We start from the raw sequence: 16,836 nt of genomic DNA, 5'->3' as shown, positions 1-16,836 counted from the left end.
TGTACTGTAAATGGGATGTAATGCACAAGGTTCACAGACTTTGCAGCAAAGAATAATGGGCCAAGAAACAAAATGTTAAAAGATTATGCTGTAGCCATGCCAGTGCAAACTTGGCCTTTAGACAGAAGCTTGATGGGGAGAGGGAAATCTACCAAGCTCTATTACAGTGCAATTTAACTTCCTTTTGATGGGGGCCTCCACTGGCCAGCAACAGGGCTTGGTAGGTTGCTGCCATTATCAGACAGGTGTTCCTAAATTGGAAACTATTTTTACTTGCTAAAAATTAAAAGGTCAGAACACAAGATAAATCGCTACTGAAATGAGTACAAACGGCATGATGTCACACCTATGAGTTTTACATTAACAAACTGCTGGGAATTATTATTTTTTTTAATGCACAATATATGCCAAATTCAAGAAACAGCTTCTACACACTCAAAGAGATGCTGCCACTGACCTACTGGGAACCATGCATACTACCTTCCATAACAGTAAGTTCAGAGAAGGAAGAGGTAGTGACAATGTTGTTTACACTATTTGAATTTCCTGATTACATAGTCAGTTTCAAATCAGATGACCTCCAAATTAATTAAAATACAGGAGGGTCTGCATTAGAACACATTTAAGCTGCCACTGTTATTGTAACTTGTCTCAATAACTAGCCATTTTCTCACTTTAGTTTTATTTTTTTTTACAGGGGGTGGGGGGGTCGAGCTGCTCAACAACCCCTTCCTGTCCCATTCTAACTGCTTAGACCTTCTGCTTTCCACCCCATGCAACTGTTGCAACCAAGCAGGATGACCCATGACCCATCAGCCTGGGAGGAGTAAGGTGACCAGATGTGGCAACTGGCCTGGGGATCAATCCATTTCCTTACCAAGTCTGACTCTTCATCCTCATTGGCAGCAGCGGACAATCTCCAGGCAGTAAGTGCCTTCCTCTGCTTTGTGCTAATACTGCTCTTGCCAACGCCTCACCTGGGCCAGCTTTTCATCTTAATTGGCAGGGCCAACAGCAAATACCCAGGCAAGCTGGTGGGGAGGGGAGAATGTGGTCAGCCTGAGAATCTGGATCGTGGGGCAAGGAGTCCCAGGGCTGGTAGTCAGTGAAGCCAGTGGAGCAGGGTGGCTGCTGCTGCTGCAGTCTGTTCTGGATGACCCTCTATAGCTTACCTGGGCTGCCTCTCATCATCCTATACTTTGCAGCACCATCTGTCTGCAGCCACAAGAATATGGCAGCATTCAGTGCAAATATATAAATGTACATAAGCCCACAACTCACATGCATTTGACTTGTGCACAGCTTTACACACTTAGCAAAAAAAACTAATTTAAAAGGGGGTGGAAGGGGCGGGCATCCAAGAAAAAATACTTTGGCAATCCCAATGCACCCAATGTGTTTGGACTATATATGATTTTGGCTTAAGGCGTGATCCCCGGAACATAGACATCATGTAAGTTGCAGGCTTATTATAGTATAGCTATTACACATATCATCACATTAACATATCCAAAGACCATACATACCTTTGAATGCACTAACATCTCCATAATGTACTTGGAGTACAAAATATTTGCTGCCCTCTTCTCCTCCCACTTTGAATCCAACACCTTAACATGAAACAAAAAGCAACAAGTGGAAATTCAATAAATTGTATGCTTGTGTATTTTCAATAGAATAGTAAAATAATAACAGTGGGTAATATTTAACTTAAATTGAAATCCCACAATGTTCATATTAAGAACTGAAGTTGACAAGGTATTATCCTTGATAACTTTAAAACAGAGAGAGCACAAGCAACGTTTTTCACATGTATTCTGCTAGGGGAATCACTCCTCAAGTACCCTTCAAGGGATATATAACACTGGAACTGAGAGTTATGCATTCATTCTGGCTATGAAAAGCTAGAAGAGCAAATAGAAGCAGACAGACCAGATATCTCAAGTTTTATGTCTTTCCTTTCCTTTTTTCTTTTTTTACAACAGTGGCCTAGTTCACTGTTGGTGGGAATATGGAACACAGAACTTTACTTGGTGTAATACAAGATAAAAGAATCATCTTGACAGAATCCTGCTGCAAACCAAATAGATTTCACCAACAATCCATCATTCACAAACTATAAAAGTTCCCTCCATAATAAGAAGGCAGCAGACAAGTTTGCTGTGGAATTACATTTGTTCAGTCCCATATTAAAAAGGTGGGGAAGCTACCGAAACATGCACAGCCCTTTGCAGTAGTTCACCCAAGAGGAACAACACCATTCTTCCCAAGGAAAGTAATAATAACCATGAGTAGAGACATATAGAACATTGCACTTAAGTCACTACAAGTTAACACACAAACACACACCCATTTACACACACGAAGAGACACAAGAAACATTTTATGTCCATCCTTACTACCACATGCTCATTTGGAATGTCATAGTGTGAAAGATCTCATACCTTTTGGTAGTCTTGTTGGTGGTGCATTTCTTGCCCAAGCATACAAAATATTAGATGTGTCCGTGCATGTTCCTCCATCACAGTCCCTGAAACAAACACACAGTGGGAAGCTTTTTTTATTTTGGCTTGAGCACCTCTCTCATTTTAGGAACATTAAGCAGTTAACATTATTCTCCACCGCAAACACTACATTCAGGCTGAGAATGCCCTTTGTAATCATGACTCTCAATGTGTTTCTAACTCCCTCTTCTAAAATTTACACCACCTTTTGAACCTGCTCCCTCCAGCATTTTACCAGCACTCATCTCTTTGGCAGTCAATATTTTACTTATTGCATTTTCATCCATGGAACTTAAGGCGGTGTACATGGTCCCATTTTATCTTCACAACCACTATCTAAGGTAGGTTAGCCTGAGAGTTTGTATCCAGCCCAATATTATCCAGGGAGCTTTATGGAATTGGAATCTAGATCTCCTTGGCCCTAGCAGGATATTCCAACCACTATGCCATGCTAGCTTACAGGCAAGCACACAGAATCTTCACACATAGCTCCCTCTGTGTGTGCAACCTGCTGCTGTTTGATTAAGGGCTTAGGCAGTACAGTCCAATACTGGTGTTAAAAATGGAATGTAACAGCACATATCAGATGTCCCCCTAAACCAGCCACTATCCTGGCTCCTGCCCAACACGCACAGACAGAGGCTCATACTTGTACATAAAGAAAAGTTATTTATTCAGGGAAATAACAGTATAGGGTCAGCAGCAGACACAGTGCTCAGAAGTCACAATTCAGATGTTCATGCAATGAAGATGCACCAACAAGTTTCCCCACACCTCCCACCAGCTTTTAAAGACAAGGCATGGAGTGCTCAATCACAATATTCCCTTGCCTTACAGGAATACCAAGATTGCAAGCATGCACTCCATGAGTATGTGAGCTTCCACCTGTGAAGGTAGCATTTGATTCTAGGTGACAAGGCTACACTCTTCTGTTCAGTCGCTGCCGCCTCTGTTGCAGCCTCCTCCTCAGCTGATCAAAGCCCTTCCCAACCTGTATTGAGGCTCTCTGCTCTTCAGGAAGGTTGGAGGGGAGAGCTAGCAACCCTGATCCCCTTCCAAAGGGACTGAAGCTGTGGTGGAAAGGGGAGATGCCTCCTTCTCCAACTCAGGTTCCCACCATTCAGTCCCGTCCTCCTCCTGAGTCCTAGTCTACCACCCCATGTCGAACGACAACAATACTGAGGGCTCATGGCAGCCAGTTAAGGAAGGTTGCTCTGTTCAGAAGCTCCCATACAAATGAGCACCTACTGTGGGTGGAATAGTTTCTCGGGCAGCTGAATGTTAAAATCTGCTGCAAACATGAAATTCCCTGGCTTAGAATTTTGTCATCCTGAAATTTTGTGCCCATCCACGGGGACTCGAGAACCATTACAGTGGTTTTTGCACAGAAAATGGTCCTGGGAGCTTGTGTCTTAATTTAGATTTCAAAAGTCACCCGCAGAAGAAAAGAAACAAAGAAAAACCCTTAGAGACCCTGTATTTTGACTTGAAGACTATGCAAGATTTATTATAATATGATATATGTTCCTGTATTCAAGTATAATTCTTAATATTTAAACTAATCCCCACACTATGAAATATCTATCATTCCATGTGACATTTGCATCAACTATTCTCTTCTTCATATATACCATAGCATGATGAGCATGGTTGAAGATCTATTTTTGACACCACAAGAATTTAGCCCTTAGAATCACAAGGTTAATTAGACTGAACATTGCTTCTTCCCACTGGAAAAAGCTTGGCATTTCCCCTTGGGCTGACCATACAGATGATAACCTTGATTTTATCTCTTTTCAGAAAGTAATAAATACATTCTTAGTTAGTGGGGGAAAGAGACTTAACTTTTTCAGCTATGTCAGTAGCTGCTTCCAATATATTTATAGTGAAGTTCTTTGGAAAGAAATTTCCAAAATGAGTTACAATGCTATGCCTTCAAATAATGAAAGTAATTAACTTCTGTTCTAGCAATTCAATTTTTAAAATAAAAAAAAACCTATCCACACGCAACATAGGAAGCGATTTTATACCAAGTCAAATCATTGGTTTATCAGGTTTAGTATTATCTAAATCACAGTTAACCAACCAAACTGGATAATCCCCATAGGATAAACCATGTTGTCATCAGAAGTATTTTGAACCCTACATAATGCTGCCAGTCACAGTGGCTCACTTATACCATGCCCTGTCTGCCAAGAGAGAGATAATGGTAGGATTTTCCTTTAATGAGCTTTAGTAAAAAGAGTGAGTTTTTGGAGGGAGCACATCACCCCGCTACTATTTCAGCTTCAATAGCTGTTGGTGCATTTCTGGTCCTAATCTGAAGTGTTTTCCATTGCAACATATACCACTCACCTTGGTTTTCATGTCAAAATAAAGGAGTGATATAAAGGCAAGAAAATAAATAAATATTTCAAAGACATTGGAAGACCTATAAGCCTTAGGATCTGTGTAAAAGGGCCATCTCCTCCCATAGGTCCTGCCCTGCTACTACTCCTCCCTCAGAAGCAGCTGAGATGCAGAAGTAGAATTTTCTTTGATATAGGGTGTCTAATAGAAATCTATTCAACATTGACATTTGTATGCAATTTCCCCCATACACATTTTTACACATCATGTTTCTCTCTCTCTCTCTCTCTCTCTCTCTCTCTCTCTCTCTCTCTGTGTGTGTGTGTGTGTGTGTGTATGAATGAGAAAGTGTGAATTAGGTAGAGTTGCATTTAAATGAGATTCAGTAATCAGTCATTCATCAAATGTGTTTTTATTTTTTCCACATAGGTAGAATGTCTAGCAGAACTACTATAGCTCCTTTTTCACGCTTTTTCTTAGGAACATTCACAACACACTAAAAAAGAAGCAGCACATTTTGGATCTTAATTTAACAGCAACAGACCTCCACAGATAAAATGGAAGGAGAAAACCTATCTGCAATGTCAAGGAAATGTTGAAGATGCTACTTTCCTACTGTCATTTACAATAAGGAATAGAGTTATTCATTAATAAAATGCAGTTATTTCCTGGTCCCCACACTGTTCCAGTCATGTTTGGGTGAAGGAATCACGTTAGATAAATAGATCAGCTGGAAAGCTCATCTCAGAGCTACTGTCCCATGGTACAGTAGACACGGACACAGTTATGTTCACCATAAAGTCTTTCATTCAAATGCTTTTGGAAAGTTTTGGGATCCAGCCACGTGGAAGAATCAACTTTGACACTTCAGTAGTGTATAAAACAGACTTTAGTCTTTAAAATCAGAGAGATTAAAGCTGTAATCCTGATTCAATTTACCTGGGAGCAAGTCTCATTGATTTCAACAGGGCTTACTACTGAGTAGATATGGATAGGATTGTGTAAGTCTCTCCTTTTGTTTAGAGCAGATGCTTTCAAACTGTGAAGCAGACCAATCTTTGTATTCTGGGACTGAACAAAATGAATTTTAGTAATTTCATAGTGGTTTCCAGAGTGCTACCAGTAGTTGCTAGCATGACTATAAATGTCTCGTGTCCACTGGGGCAAAAGAGTGCACTATGTGAGAAGGGAGAACATGGCATAACCTTGGTGTAGTAGAAAACACATGGAGTGTGAAGGCAAGAGATAGGGAAGGGAAAGAGGTGGGGTGATTGCAACTGGCAAAAACTAATAGTAATTGTGAAGCCCATGAATGTCACAGTTTTCTACTGTGAATTAACAATGCAGCCTGTTCACTCCTGCTTCACCTCCTCCTTTTCTGCAAGCAGGTAAAAACAAACCAGGATGTCTGAATTTAGCTTGGCTTCCCATGATGTGCAAACCTGGCATCCTGGTTTGTTGCTCCCAGCAAGCCAGGTTCATAAGCCAGGGTTAGAAGTTAGCTTTCAGAGCACAAACCAGGATGCTGGGTTCATATGCCACCCTCCTAGATAACTTGCTCACAGATATGGGCTGTGCACACAAGGATTCTTCTCTTACAATAAGCCAGGAATCCAAGCTTTCCATGATGTGCAAATCATACAACCTCTATGCTGCAAATAAACCTATATGGAGGAAATAAACCTGTGAAACGGACAAAGCAAAAATCAAGGCTATGCGGAAACTCACTGGTAAACTGGTAAACTTACCTATCCAAGGTAAGTTTACCAATTACAAAATAGTAGGATTGTGTAAGAATATTTAAATGAGCACATGGATTCTAGTATAAAATTCAATTAAACATGAACTATTTTTCAGTAATAGATGAACAGAACACCTTTCCAATTTCATAACTCTTTGGGGCCAAGTTAGCATTTCTGGTTACTTGTTTTATAGACTGTCCTTTTCAAATATTAATGGCCCAATCAAAATTTAAAAGGTATTTCAGAGCTGCTTCTGATTTATTAATAGCAACATCTTATTGATGAGTATGAAGACGTAGAAATTTGCAACTTGCTTCCCATTATGAAGCACTGAGGTTACAGTTTTTATTGGGGGCTACAACCTTTCATCAGTTTGAACAGTAAATCAATCAACTAAGTTTTAGTGAATGAATCCATAGGGGGAAATTTAAAATATGTGAGGACAAATCGCAATCAACATCAGCTTTACTATGGCTGTTTTTACTCTAGTGTACTACAGTAATATGCGTGGGGAGGAACCAAATGGGCATCCCTCTAAGCAAAGTCTGGTAGTTTTGCTTTTTTAATTATACATTTTCATGTTTCCTTCAATTTATCAAAGAAGTCACAGATCAACTAGGCCTGGTTTGATACATCTATTGATTAAAATCTGCAACCCAAATTGCAGAAACGACATAATGAACGTTTTTGAAAACACCATACCCACCATGCATTCATCAAGCCTTCTACACCCCCTCCCAACCACACGTCTTTCCCTCCTGACACAGGTAGGAAATTAAACCAATGCCATGAAAACAACCCTGTGCTCCTTACCAGTAATCTTCATCTGAAGATGGATTGTTGCATCCAAAGAGCAGCATATGATGGACAGTGTCCATGCTAGCATGAGGTTTGAAGTCAACTGAAAGACAAAAGTGATACTTACGTATGTCTTTTTTCTCAGTACATTTTATGGTTCTACATTAAGTTGCACAAGGACACTTATTTGTTCTCTTTCACTCATACAACAGCAAATGGAGATACACTATGGGATGCTGCGCTCATTATAACGACACAGCAGGAATAGAAATCAAAAATCGCAGCAAGGATGAAGTGCTAATATCTCAAGTTGTGTTTCAGCTCTCTCAATTTTACTTCTAAAGCAGGCAAATATGCCTTATTGGCCATGATACTTTAAAAAAAATTGTTTTAAGTTTTTCTTATGCTTTTGTTACACACTAATTAAGATGTACATTTTAAAGAAATCATTACTGTTTTTCATTGCAGGTAAAATATACGACTATGATAACATACCAGAATACCCTACTCAAGTTCCTCCTCTCCAAACATTCACTGCTCCAAGAGATGGCAGTACTCATATGAAATTCTCATACAAAAGTAACTTTTCAGTAATGAGGCAAAAAGATCATTATATCAAAATAATATTTCAAAGGCAAAAAGGAAGCTAGTAAGTCTAATAATGATTCCAAATTCTAAATGGAAATATATTGGGATTGAGGGGATTAACATCATTTTCTTTCTCTCTGTGTGCGTGTTTTATAAAAGCAAACAAAATTTTAATGAACTTCTCGATTTTAGAAACACCATGTAAGGCTCTGAGTTTGTGTGCAAGCATTTCCTTATAGGCTATGTACCAAACATTTTGATAAGAAAAAGTAATTGAAACACCATGCATATCCTTTCATTGTTTGGGGATTGTGAAGTACGCTGCCATTAATAAATGTCCAATTAAGGCCTTTTGGGGGGTCTCCACTTACCGTACGTCTTAATTCTAATATAAAAAGAAATTTAGGAGAGAGAGTTGTGAGGTCCTGTCCAGGACTGTTTAATAATTTTCTGGATCTTACTAAACAATGAAGTCCAAAAAGTAGATTAATGTGTACATTTGACCAATAATTAAATATAAAAGGGGAATAAGAAATACACAAAGACATTTTAATGACTACTGTAAACAACATAACTCCAAGGAATATGTTTTTAGTTTCTACTGTAGATGAAACTCAAGTCTCACAGATGATCCTCCAACCCAAAAAAGAGAGGAAAGAAGAGGGGAGGAGTACATTTGAAGGTGGTAAACAAGAGTAGCATTATCAATAGTTTTACTCTTCAGTGACAGAGAGCATTTTAAGTTTCTTTAACTAGGAAGCAGCAGGGCAGATTCTTGAGGTGTATCATTTTAATTCTAATGGCACAGTAGGAGCAGGACCACAGGAGATCTGGTACTTTACAATTGCGCCCCCGGTTTTGCATTTTGAAGTTTAGCAGAACAAAGGAATATTCCAGGGGTGGGGGGAAGAAAAGAGATGAATACATTAATAGGGTAGACTCAATTCTACGATGACAGCTGGAGTTTTACAATCCACTGAAGATGCTACAAAATCATTTTCCAATTGCTCTCACTAACTGTGATGTTTACTGACAGCACTGTAAGACCAAAAGACTTCAAAGGGTGGCAAAGAATGTTAAATATTAAAACGTATTTCATCCACAAGAGAAATTATATATTAGCATTATGTGCAAGGACAAAGTTGAGCCACTCCTGTCATAGGCTCCCTCAACTTTAGAATAGTCCATTACAGGGGTACATTTGTATTCCCACTGCCTTTTAAAAGACCATCTTCCAGACAGTATAATTTGATGGATTATTTTAATGCAAGTCAGATTTTCGGGGTGACCGGGGGGCTGCCAGCAGGGGTGGGGGAATAGGCAAGGAAAGTCCCAAGGTACAAGTGAAACTCTCACATACCGCTGGATTTCAACCTATATGTATTTATTTATCAGTGTTCTACATATCTCCCGATGTAGTGAAATATAATGTGACTAATTCAGTGTCCTCTTCTACAGAGTTTTTTTTTAAAAAAATAACAACAACAACCCTTCCTTCATCCCTCTCTCTCTTTCTCTTAAACTACACCCAAACCTACTCACTATTCTAGAAACCACTATACAGTGATACCTCGGGTTACATATGCTTCAGGTTACAGACGCTTCAGGTTACAGACTCCGCTAACCCAGAAATAGTACCTCAGGTTAAGAACTTTGCTTCAGGATGAGGACAGAAATCGCACTCCAGTGGCGCAGCAGCGGCAGCAGGAGGCCCCATTTGCTAAAGTGGTGCTTCAGGTTAAGAACAGTTTCAGGTTAAGAACAGACCTCCAGAACGAATTAAGTTCTTAACCCGAGGTACCACTGTACTGGTGAAATTTCATACGCATTTTCTAGCTACTAGGAAAGGAAGCATTGAAAAATTGTGGAATGGTGGGGTGGAGGAGCTGAAATTTGGTTTCATATCTTACAGAATAATTGAATTGTACAGCTGTAGAGCTGGAAGGGATCCCAAGGGTCATCTAGTCCAACCCCCTGCAGTGCAGGACCCTCTACTAAAACATCCATGACAAATGGCCATCCAACTCTGCTTAACAACTTCCAATGAAGGAGAATCCACCACCTTCTGAGGGAGTCCATTCCACAGATGAACAGCTCTTACAATCAGAAAGTTCTTCCTGATGTTTAGATGGAATCTCCTTTCTTTCAACTTGATGCTACAATGCTTTTTTGCTTTACCATCAAGATTGGCAAATCTTAAGGCTCACAGTACATTAATAGTTTAGTTATTTGTACACAAGATACAAAATGGGACTCTCTCTCTCTCTCTTTCTCTGATACACAGTGCAGTAGTAAAAAAGCTTGTCTACTTCCATCGATAAGGCGAATTCTTTCCAACTATTATTCATTTATTTGAGTCTTATTTTTCTGCAAATCACACACTGCAGATCAGGCAACTTGAATCATTTTCACATGTTACAAAATTGACCATATATCATTAGCCACCAAAGGCATAAATGTATAAACACTTACTAACTTAGATGGGTTTTCCTCAAAAGGTAGTATCACCAAGCAATAAAGATTTCTATTGTAACAATCCTGCAGCTATGGAGTCAAGTAAAGCAATAAAAATGCAATATATCATCAAATTATTTCCATCCTCTTTTCAGATTATAATAGGTCCTATCTTGTTTGTATGAAACTGTTTGACAAATGGTGGCTTACCATCAGTCAGTAAGGGGGGGAAACCACATTTATTTACTGGTTGGCCATATGCGTGAAAATAAGGGAAGGAGAATGACAGATAAATTTCCTGGCTGAGTGGCTTGCTGTCAGACACAATTCTTCTAAGTGTCGGTAGTATACCCTTTAGCTATCAGCAGAGTTCAATAGTAAAGAGCAGATTGTATCAAACCCTGAACAATACAGCAAATACTTCTCTTGTTTTGCTATTTGCCCATATAATCAAACATTTAAAAGACTAGATGGGAAAATATTAATTTTTCAGAAGCACAAAAGGGAAAAAAAACACTTATATCTCCCCGCTGCTCACCTCTATATATTTTACACATATTCAGTCTCATTGTGCAGCAGAAAAACTTTGAGGGGAAAGGTCAAATACTGTATTATGCTTTTTTAAAAAAATCCTACCAAGGAGCTTACTATTGCTAGTTAGCTTGGAATGGACAGTATTACACATCTAATAAAATGGGCTCTAAGTAAAAGGTTGTACACTGGACAATCAGATGCTAGACATATCTTATTACGATTAGCAACTACATTTATTTCATTAGTAAGTATGTGAAGTTACAGCCTACCCGTAGCAACCAACAAAATGCATCTGGTTAGCAAAATGTACAGACAAAATCCAATGTCGTACAAGTGGGACTTCAGCTTGTGCAATGGGACTTCCTCATCAACCCCACACACTTAATAGGGGGAGCGAAGGGAAAGATAGAAAAAGAGAGCCGTGTTGGACCAGAGGTTCCTTCCAGTGGCAGGATGTGACTATTGGATGTTACACACTGGATTCAAAACATGTTGGAGATATCCAGTTTCAATGGCACATACTGACGTTCTGGTGCATCCTTTGTGTGCTTTTATTTTAGTTTTTGCTTTGTTGGGAAATCACCTTCTTTTTAGGTAACTTTTCGTGTCTATTTGTCACACTAATAAAGTAATACCTTCTAAGGTTAACTGGAAAGTTTGATATCTTATACACCACTCAAAAGACTTCTGCATTCACATGCTCAAAGCTTAATGCCTGGCTATGTGAGGAAAGTCTACTACATAACCACACTTTTATATATATGGAATGAAATAACTTTAGTCCAGCTCAGTTTACCTCTGATGAGACATTTCTGGACAGAAGCAATTATACATTGTTTATGATTCAACAAGCATGAAAGCATTTAAAATAGTTTCTTCTACAGTATTTTAAAATTATATTAATAAGCAACATACATCTAACCTGATCATAAATACATTCACTGAGAAATAAATCCCATTAATTTTAACAGGCTTACTTTTTACTAAGTGTGCGTGGGATTGTGAAACTAGTCATTTAAAAAAAAATAAATTGTGCGCTGCAACACCAAAGGGCCTATTCTACTGTGACTTCTGGTTTGGACCAGGTGGCATGAAAATATAGAGAGTCCCACCATTGTACAATCTGAAATTTCTTACTGCCAGCATTCTCTATATATTTGCAAGTAACTATTTACTATGATAGGAATGTTTTGTATTTTTCTTTTCTCTCTAACTAAATTCTTCAGTAATTTTAATTTGTAATGTTCAGATAGTGCACTCCTTACAAAAGATGTTAAGAACAGTAGTTGTCCTCAAGGACCCATTTGCTTAGCCCTAACTAGATCTTAACAGGAGTGTTTCCAGCCTATAAATAACCCCAAAGAACAATACTGTACAATGTATTTCATGCCGATTTTGTCTTTATAAATAGCAGTTCACAGAACAGTAGACATATCATAAATTAAACACAGTATATACCCTAAAGAATAATTGCTGCAGTGTTTTAATTAACAGAAACTCTAAACACACAATTGCTTAAATACTTGGATAGAATAAATTATCTTACAAGATCCAAGTAATAATAAAAAAATCAACTGGCGCAGAAGTCCCAAATTATGTGCTATGAGAGAACTGCTTCTGTGTCATGAAAATAATGATTAAAATCAGATCATTAAAGGCTCCCAGGGGCCCAAAGCAGCCACCCACAGCTGCTACTCACTATATCTCTAAATAAAGTAATACTCTGGAATTCCGTCCTTCCAACTGGAAATAGAATTGCTAATTCTGCCCCATATCTGCATCAAGCATGATTGGATAATATTAAATCATCCCTAACACAAGACACAGGAAAACTACCTATACTCACAAGAAACTGCCTATTATTATTATTATTATTATTATTATTATTATACCACCCTATAGCTGGGGGGAGGTCCTCAGGGGTTTACATGAGCCTTATCCAGGAAAGAAGCCAAAAGGAAGTAGTTTTGGATGCAAGCATAATCCCAAAATCAATTCTACAAAGGTGGTAGCCCTAGCATAAACTACAGCTCCAAGGAACTGCTGGGATTTGCCATACTGATGTGTTCAGCAGCACCATGGACAAGGACAAGAAGAAGAGGCAGATTTTCTCCTCTTATTTCACAGACAATGCACTGCATGTTGGCCAATATAGGTGAGGCTTTTAAATAAAAAGGGAAAAGTTTGGGAAGGGGATTTGAGTGTTGGACAAGGGAAGGGCTGGAAATTCTTAAATCAAAGCCAGAAAATAATTCGGGGCCTTTTATAGCCTGCCTATTCCTTGCAGTGAGCTTCATGAGCCTCAAAGTAATTTTCCAGGTGCATGCCCTACGTTTTGCTGGCATCTCTAATTTTCTTTAATCCTTCAGTGTCTTACTATGGGAACTCAAACTGAACCTTTGATCTACAAAGCATAAATTCTAAAGGCTGCCTATGACCTAAATTACGCTCTTCAGAGCCCCCAAACCAGAACACAGTAATATAATTACTAAATATCACACCAAATAAAGATGTGCCCAAATCATGTCGGCTGAAAGTAGAGATGTCATGTTCTTTGAAAGCTGCACTCCCCTTACCTTAACTCAGCCTTTTCCAACCTGGTGTCCTCCAGACATTTTGGGGCTACAAAGCCTATCATGTCTACCTAATGGCCATGCTGGCTGGGGCTCATGGGAGATGTAGTCCCCAAGTTCTAGGGGGCACCAGGGTAGGCAAGGCTGCCTTAAGCCAATGGCAATACAACAGTGATACAATGATAGTGGTTTCCTAATCGCATTTTCAACGCATATGGAAAAAGCCAAACCTTTATCACTCATCAGCTACCTAATACATACACACACAGTTAAAATGTGTTAAGAGCTAACTAATCTCGTTGAAAACAAGTGACGATTTTCTAGGTTCTACCCTTTCATTGTAAATTTCCATTCTACTATTTACACTTACTAGTGAAGGTAACCGTTGGCAAGCAGAATGGAATAAAAAATGAACATTACGGAGCGAACACACTAAACAGATGGTGCTTACTTCAGTGGCCTACTTACTTAAATTAAACATTGATATAGTGTTGTGGTAGGGCCTGTCATTTGCCTGTCATCTCATCCACGCCTCAACATAAAGCAAGTGTATTTTGCAAACAGGTAAGATCTTACTGTACCTAGCGCTTATTGTAAGTGCAAAGAGATTTACAGCCCGTACCAGCAGGTAAATAAACAGCTTGTGCAATGGAGTGGAATTAAGTATCCAGCCACAGACAGAAAGCCAATACTTTACAAATGGGAGCGCTACAGCCCAGCTGCCAGAGGCATCTACATGAAGCTCCTTAAGTACTATTACTCACGAGTCTCTCCAGATACAGTTTGTTATCCCCACCTTAAGTGGTTCCCTCTAGTTTTGCTTCTGCATTAGACATGATGAATGTATTACAGGAATTCAGATGGGGGGGGGGGAAATTAAGCTACAGGGGAAGCAACACAAGCCTTTCACCAATTCTGTCCATGATTTTCTGACACTCAGGTGGTACTCACCTACGTAGGCTTCCTCCTCCACTGGTAAACGGACAGACATGCAAAGGTAGGTATCAGACTGGAATGACACAACAGGGGAAAAGACATTAGGCATATTTCCCTACCAAAAAAGTCAAAATTTGCTAATTTCACAAACAGTTCACCTTCCATATATGTATACATTTCTTGCAACAGGTGACCTTGAAAACAGCTAAAATAACTTTTAGAACAGAAGTATGCCTATATGATAAACTAATGATAAACTAGCTATAACATAATTTTTACTTCTTTATTAGATCGTATATTAGATAGTCAGTATTTCTAGAGGGTATGCATTTCTGGCTAGTATAAGAATTTACACAAAGTAAACCAACTACATTAATCAGAAAATGGCTAAAATAGGTAAGCTGGGTCCTCAATGCTCTTCCAAATATTGTTCTTTGATGTCAGGAGCACATTGGTGAGTCAGCTACTGACGAATTAATACACACACTCGACAACAGCTTCCAGGCTAAGTAAGAGACAAATGTACAGCCTGCAGTAGTCATTTTGTGCTATAGCTGTACTCTGGGGCTATTGCAATGGAACACAGCAACTGTATCCTCTAGTGGCAAGCAAATCAAGGATACTATACAGCACATTCTGATATTATTGTGTGGGCTGCTGGGGACAGGGGGCAGCAGAGAAGTACATTAAAAGTGAATAATTAACAAGGAAGTTCCTCATGTAAGCATTTCCCTGGAAATGAAAGGGAGCAAGACAAAGCCATGCTGGATTTTGCCCCAAATGCACTTCTAAGCCCTTGCTAAATCTCTCTACAGATATGCACTTGGATAATACCAGGGGGGCGGGGGGAATAATCAAATCAATTATTACTTCAAGGTAGAGGACATATTCCCAAGTCACACATCCTCCCCATACCATACCCTTGTTCTCATACAATATTAAACATAATTAAGTAGTTCACTCTGGGTATAGAGAATACCAAGAATGGAAATCCATAACTGTGTCTGTATACTCCTCGCTTCAATTAACATTAATGAAAGTTAATCAAGAGAATGTTTCCCTTAGAAGTAAGCAATGGAAAGTCGGCTGAGACACACATTTGTAATCGTCTTCAGCGCAAATTGGAACATGACAACCCTGTACAGACATCAGTTACTTCACAAGTCCCAGCAGTCACACAATGCCGTGAAATGCAAGATGTGTAGGGCCAGCACGACCCACGTTTTACAAGTGCCTGTGCTAATTTCGTGGCTGCAAGTTGCTACTGTTTCAAAAGCCAAAGCTTTTTAAGAGACAATGGAGCTGAAGTCCACAATTCAAATGCCTTTTTTTTAAGAAGACACAAAATAATTGGATTCCAGCCATATGTATTTGCTCTTCCAAATTTTTGCAGAAATATTAAACATGAAGCAAGACAACTGTTTGTGTAGGTCATCCTATATACAATACAAGGCATTTGGAACTGAGGAACTATATATGTGAAAGAAAATAAATCAGAGAAAATTTTCCCTTAAACCTTTGGCCCTCCAGATGTTGCTAAACTATAACTCCCTTCATCTGTGCTTGCTAAGGCTGGTGGGAGTTGTAGCTCAACAACATGTGGAGAGCCAAAGGATCTCAATGCCTCCCCAGAATGAAGTTCTTATTTGTTCTGCAGGTTCCAGTTCTATATTCTGGTACTGTATTACCACAGCAAGCTTATCTTCTACATATGTTACAACTTTGCCTCTTTCCGTTGCACCATAATGTCAAGTCCCATTCAACTCCCCATGGAACACAAGAATTAATAAAGCTTTGAACAAAGTGGGAAATGTGCAAGATTATTATTATTATTATTATTATTATTATTAGCAGCAGAAGCAGCAGCAGAAGCAGCAGAAGCAGCAAGATACACTTGCCATTTCCCCCCAGAAATTTAACATATTAAGCAAGTTTCCTAAAATTTCTTTGCCACCAGTGATGGACAATCTGGATACAATGACAGATCATGGTTCATTGTTATGAGACCAATCACAGTGAGCTCAGGAACCACAGCCCTCTCCCCCTCTAGTGAGAGTTTTGAACTCCCGAGGAAGAGTTTGGAAGCTTCTATTTCTGTTTTAAGCTAACCACAGTGAAATGTTATGTCTGAACCCAGACAGACAGTGATAAGTCTTGTGGCTGGTTGAAATAAGCCAACTTTAAACCATAGTTTATGAAGTTCCCTTGTTTTCTCCATCTATATTTAAGATTAATCACAGAGTAGGCAGGGATGGGGTGCAACAATAGACAGTCATTAACTGGTAAGTTCCAATCTCTTCTTTGTGGCTGCATTGGACGAGGCAAGGAGAAGGAAAAACACACAAACCTTAGGCACAT

The 16,836-nt window shown here is 39.1% G+C and overlaps 1 protein-coding gene across 15 annotated transcripts in view; it reads right to left on the bottom strand.

The window, feature by feature from the left end:
* Positions 1 to 16,836, bottom strand: part of PAM (peptidylglycine alpha-amidating monooxygenase) — a 121,321-nt gene that overhangs the window by 56,537 nt on the left and 47,948 nt on the right. For all 15 annotated transcript variants that reach the window (XM_083576653.1, XM_083576650.1, XM_083576660.1 and 12 more), the window contains exons 4-7: positions 14,494 to 14,551; positions 7,409 to 7,496; positions 2,445 to 2,530; positions 1,527 to 1,610 (exon numbers count right to left, since the gene is read on the bottom strand). In XM_083576653.1, the coding sequence (XP_083432779.1) occupies positions 1,527 to 1,610; positions 2,445 to 2,530; positions 7,409 to 7,496; positions 14,494 to 14,551 (316 nt within the window). The remainder of the gene's footprint in view (positions 1 to 1,526; positions 1,611 to 2,444; positions 2,531 to 7,408; positions 7,497 to 14,493; positions 14,552 to 16,836) is intronic.

The sequence above is a fragment of the Podarcis filfolensis genome, assembly GCF_964270895.1.
Source record: "Podarcis filfolensis genome assembly, chromosome: 11".
NCBI classification, from domain to species: Eukaryota; Metazoa; Chordata; class Lepidosauria; order Squamata; family Lacertidae; genus Podarcis; species Podarcis filfolensis.
Note: the sequence above shows the minus strand (reverse complement) of the source record. Positions and strands in the feature narration are given on the sequence as shown.